The 4716-nt window shown below is 60.6% G+C and overlaps 2 protein-coding genes across 2 annotated transcripts in view; both read left to right on the top strand.

The window, feature by feature from the left end:
- The window catches only part of DNAAF3 (dynein axonemal assembly factor 3), a 7887-nt gene extending 5679 nt beyond the window's left edge, over positions 1 to 2208 (top strand). The window contains exons 10-12 of the mRNA XM_023184407.2: positions 739 to 853; positions 1273 to 1347; positions 1431 to 2208. Of these exons, the coding sequence (XP_023040175.1) occupies positions 739 to 853; positions 1273 to 1347; positions 1431 to 1830 (590 nt within the window). The 3' untranslated portion in view covers positions 1831 to 2208. The remainder of the gene's footprint in view (positions 1 to 738; positions 854 to 1272; positions 1348 to 1430) is intronic.
- A 547-nt stretch (positions 2209 to 2755) lies between these two features.
- Positions 2756 to 4716, top strand: part of TNNI3 (troponin I3, cardiac type) — a 5194-nt gene continuing 3233 nt past the window's right edge. The window contains exons 1-5 of the mRNA XM_023184408.1: positions 2756 to 2903; positions 3178 to 3190; positions 3354 to 3437; positions 3843 to 3884; positions 4156 to 4287. Coding sequence (XP_023040176.1) covers positions 2893 to 2903; positions 3178 to 3190; positions 3354 to 3437; positions 3843 to 3884; positions 4156 to 4287 — 282 coding nt within the window. The 5' untranslated portion in view covers positions 2756 to 2892. The remainder of the gene's footprint in view (positions 2904 to 3177; positions 3191 to 3353; positions 3438 to 3842; positions 3885 to 4155; positions 4288 to 4716) is intronic.

Genomic DNA, 4716 nt, shown 5'->3' with positions numbered 1-4716 from the left:
GGACTCCAGGTAAGTCCCAGATAAGCCAGGGACTCCAGGTAAGCCAGGGATAACAACAGGTAAGCCAGGGATAACAACAGGTAAGCCAGGGACTGCAGGTAAGTCCCAGGTAGGCCAGGGACGACAGGTAAGCCAGGGACTCCAGCCTCCAAGTGTTTCACACTGGAGTGTGGACTGACATGATTTGGAATGCCTGGGCAAGTGACAGCTTCTTGATATTCTGTCTTTTCCTCTCTTATCTTTCTCTCCCTTTCCTACATTCTGAGAGCATGCTTAGGATTCTGAATTCCACTAGTAGAATTCTAATCTTATCTGCAAAGGGCTAAGCCATCCAAGAATATTCTCACAGGGTGCTGGGTCCCAGCTCTCCCTTGGACACCCTCCTGCACCCCAGATCCACGCGGGGCCTCCTTCCAGCCATCCTCCAACCTGGCCCTCCCTGAGTGTCTGTCCGACAGGCATGTCACATGTGGCCCTGGCCACCCACCCTCTTTCCGTCTCTAGAGTCTCAGTTGCCTGATCTGTACAGTGAGCCTCTGCCTGCCGGGCTGACCTTCCCAGAATTTTCCAGGAATCCACCTCAGAGGAAAGATTTTTTAAAAAGCTTCAAGAGGACAAAAAGTGTTATCTCCAAGTCCTGTGTGCCTGCCCAGCTCTGCCCAGCTCTATGTATCTCTCTGGCTTTCTGGCCTCATGGCTCTGCCCGTCAGAGGTGACCCCCCTATCCCCTTCCTCCAGCAGCCCCCACCCCAGAATCATTCACTGTCCACTTTCTGCCGCTCAATTCTGCTGAGACTCTCCACCACAAAAGCTGCTACAATGGCCGGTTCCAGCTCCTCTATGTGGCCTGTGGGTAAGCAGGGAGGCATCTGTGCTCACAAAGACCCAGGCTCAGGCCCCCAGCCCCTCCTCCCTCAGACCCTGGAACCCAAGCCCAGGCCCTCCTCCCTCAGACCCAGGAGTCCAGGCCCCCAACCCCTCCTCCCTCAGACCCAGGAGTCCAGGCCCCCAGCCCCTCCTCTCTAAGACCCAGGAGCCCCGCCCCCGCCCCTCCTCCCTCAGAGCCAGGAGTCCAGACCCAGCCCCTCCTCCCTCAGACCCAGGGGTCCAGCCCCAGCCCCTCCTCCCTGGTACCTGAGTCCAGACCTCCTGCTCCCTTCTTTCCCAGGACCCAGACTCCAGTGCTGCAGCCCCTCCTCCCATAGTGTCTGGGTTCCCAGAGCTCCGTCCTCCCTCAGCTGAATCTCAGCTTGTCCTCTGTCCTCTCTGCAGGATGGTCCATCTTCTCAGCCCTGAGCTTGGGGCCTGTGTGGCACCTGGAGGGAACCTGATTGTGGAATTAGCCCGGTGAGCCAGTGGGGTGGAGGGCGGGGAACATCCTGGCTGGGGATCAATATCTGGGTCCCTGACATGGTGCTTCCCATCTGCAGGTACCTGGTGGACGTGCGGCAGGAGCAGCTGCAGGCATTCAACACCCAGGTCGGGGAACGCGCTCGGGCAGCTGGATTTGCTCCACAGACCGAGGCCAGGCCCTCAGAGACCTTCGCACGTTTCTGCAAGTCCCAGGAATCGGCTCTGGGCAGCACTGACCCAGCTGTGGAACCCGGAACTCCGTCCCTTGATGTCCTGGCCCAGCCTCTTGAAGCCAGCAGCCCAGCCCCTGAGGGCCTGATCCAGCCTCTGCAGGGCGGGACCCCACACTGTGAGCCCTGCCAGCTGCCCTCTGAGTCTCCAGGTTCACTCTCAGAGGTTCTGGCTCAGCCCCAAGGGGCTTTGGCTCTGTCCAACTGTGAGTCAGACTCCAAAACTGGAGTCTCACCCAGTCCCTAGATGCCCCTTATCTCCAACTTCCAAAGTCAGGTTGTAGGATGAGAACCCGCTGATACCATTCTTAGCCCGCTGCTAGAGTCCTCAATTTTATTCTAATCATTCCCACTCAGTACCCGCCACCCCCACCCTGGGAGTGTTGGTAGAATTTCAAATTCCATTTCTGAGATTCTATTTCTAGAATTCTAGATTGTTCTCTCAGAATTCCAAATTCCACTTCTGAGGCTCTGAACCCAGTCTAGGATCTGACCCTGAGTCTCAAGCCCTTGACTTTGGCCCCCTTGTTCCCAGGCACCCTGTGGCTGACTGGGGTCTGGGGTGTCTCCTCACCAGGACCTGGTCAGCACCCAGATGGTTCAAGTAAAGCAAGTTATGTCCACCTCTCTGTGTGTCCAAGTGTCTTTCCTGTCCTATGTCCGTCTCCAGGGCTGGGAGAGAAAGACCCAGGAGTGGTGGACAGAGGAAGCCAGAAACCAGATTCCCGGGTTTCCGGGACTTGACCAGTGGGTCTGAGGGAGGACAGGACTGGGGCCTGGACTCCTGGGTCTGAGGGAGGAGGGGCTGGGGGCCTGGACTCCTGGGTCTGAGGGAGGAGGGGCTGGGGGCCCAGATCCTTGAATCTGAGGGAAGAGGAGGCTGGGGGCCTGGACTCCTTGTCTGAGGAAGTGGCTGGGGTCTCCCAGGGTCCTAGGACTGAGGAAGGAGGGGGCTGGGAGGTCGGGCATTCTCTGGGTCTGAGGGAGGAGGGGTCTAGGACTCCAGGATCAGAGGGAGGAGGGTCTGGAGTCCTGTGCCCCAAGGTGGCTGGTGATCCAGCTGGAGCAGGGCCCACCCCGCCCCTCACGTGCCCTGTTATCTCGCATGGTGGGCAGGGGAGGAGGAGGTGACAGTATATTTAGTCTCTGTCCTCACCCTTTATCTCAGTGTCCTCGGGGAGTCTCAAGCAGCCCGGAGGAGACTGACGGTCCCTGGGACCCTGAAGGTCACCCAGGTGGTCCCCTCACTGACCCTCCAAACACCCCTGTCCTTGCCCTGCCTCCTGCCATTCCCGGCCTGAGTCTCAGCATGGCGGATAAGTGAGTGATGTCCCAAGGCAGTGGGAGTTGGGTGCGACCTCTCGGGTTCCTAAGAGGGGTCAGAGCTGAGAGGCTGGACCCCTGGCCTGTGAGGTAGGGGTAGGGGCTCTTGGTTGAAGAAAGGAAGCGGGTTTGCGAGGCAGACTCCTGGAACCAGAGGAAGGGCAAGCGGTGTCCCCCGACCTCTTGGTTAGAGGGGCCTCCGGGGGTCCCTTAGGAGACAGACAGGACACAGCCCACCACTAACCCCCCTCCCCGGTTTCTCTCCTTCCAGGAACAGCGATGCGGTGAGAGCAGCGGGCTAAGGCGTGGCTGGGACTCCCAGGGCCAGGGTGGGCGCTGCAGTGAGGAGTCTGGGGCGGGAGGCTGCAGCCCTAGCAGAGGGTGCAGTACGGTAAGGGCTGGGTGGGGTCTTGGTGGTGATGGGGGTCCCCACTCCTCCAAACTCAGGCTGGGGAACCTCGCCCTGCACCAGCCCCAATCAGACGACGCTCCTCCAACTACCGCGCTTACGCCACGGAGCCGCACGCCAAGGTGGGAAGGGGCTTCCTGGGGGCCGAGTACAGGTGCCGGAGGAACCCGAGACCCTGGGAGTGGGGGGAGGAGCCAAGGCTGCGAAGAGGGCGGGGACTATGCGGAGAGGCTTCAGGGGCGGAGTTTTGCAGAGGGTCACGCTCGGATTGGTGACAGCCGCCTGTGGGCGCAGCTCCGTTGCCCTTGGACTTACTTAGGGATAGATGGGAAGTGCCTATCCAATGCCAGAGACCTGGATTGGTGGATGGGAATGAGGGGCGTGGCCTGTCGTAGACTCAGGGCTTAAGTTGGAGGTGGGCCCAAATCTGGACCGGCTGGGGTTGCTGGGAGTGACTTGAGGTCCCCTCCACCGTCGTCTCCGGATCCCCCTCCATGATGCTTCCTTGCTCCATCTCACCCTGGCAGAAAAAATCTAAGATCTCCGCCTCGAGAAAATTGCAGCTGAAGGTGAGCACGGGCGGGACAGGGAAGGAGCAGGCACGTGCTCAGGGGGCGGAGCTTGAGAGTGGGTGGGGCTTTCGGGGTAGGTGGGCGGGAGTGGGCGGGGGTTTGGCCGCTCGGGGCGTGGCTTTATCGGAGAGTCCTGCTTCGGGTGGGGCGGGGCCTTGGAACGGTGGAGAACAAACTCGAGGATTTAGAAGGGCAGAGGCGGTTCCCTATGCCTCGTCTTTAGCCTGATGTCCCAGGTGGGCTGCGCTTCCCCCCCACCCCTCCGCAGACCCTGCTGCTGCAGATTGCAAAGCAGGAGCTGGAGCAAGAGGCGGAGGAGCGGCGCGGAGAGAAGGGGCGCGCTCTGAGCACCCGCTGCCAGCCGCTGGAGTTGGCCGGGCTGGGCTTCGCGGAGCTGCAGGTACCGGCTCCCAAGGCAGGTACTCCTGCCCAGCCTAGGATCCGCGGTTTCTAGTCCCCGGAATTCTGCAGTACAGCCCCTATCCCCTCTTTTGCTCGGGACCTGGGCGTCCAATATGTCTGTCTTTACCCAATTCTATATGGTTCGTGGGACTCCCGGCCCCTAACACCCTTTGTGTGCAGGTCTCTGGAGTCTTGGCTCCAACCTACTTCAGGACCATGTGGCCCTCCTATCCCAGACAGGAGTCCAGGCCCCAGCCCCTCGTCCCTCAGATCCAGGAATCCAGGCCCCCAGCCCTCCTGCCTCAGACCCAGGAGTCCAGGCCTCAGCCCCTCCTCACTCAGACCCAGGAGTCCAGGGCCCCAGCCCCTCCTCCCTCAGAGCCTGAAGTCCAGGCCTCAGCCCCTCCTCCCTCAGACCCAGGAGTCC

Source organism: Piliocolobus tephrosceles, chromosome 21 (assembly GCF_002776525.5).
Source record: "Piliocolobus tephrosceles isolate RC106 chromosome 21, ASM277652v3, whole genome shotgun sequence".
Lineage (NCBI taxonomy): Eukaryota > Metazoa > Chordata > Mammalia > Primates > Cercopithecidae > Piliocolobus > Piliocolobus tephrosceles.
Note: the sequence above shows the minus strand (reverse complement) of the source record. Positions and strands in the feature narration are given on the sequence as shown.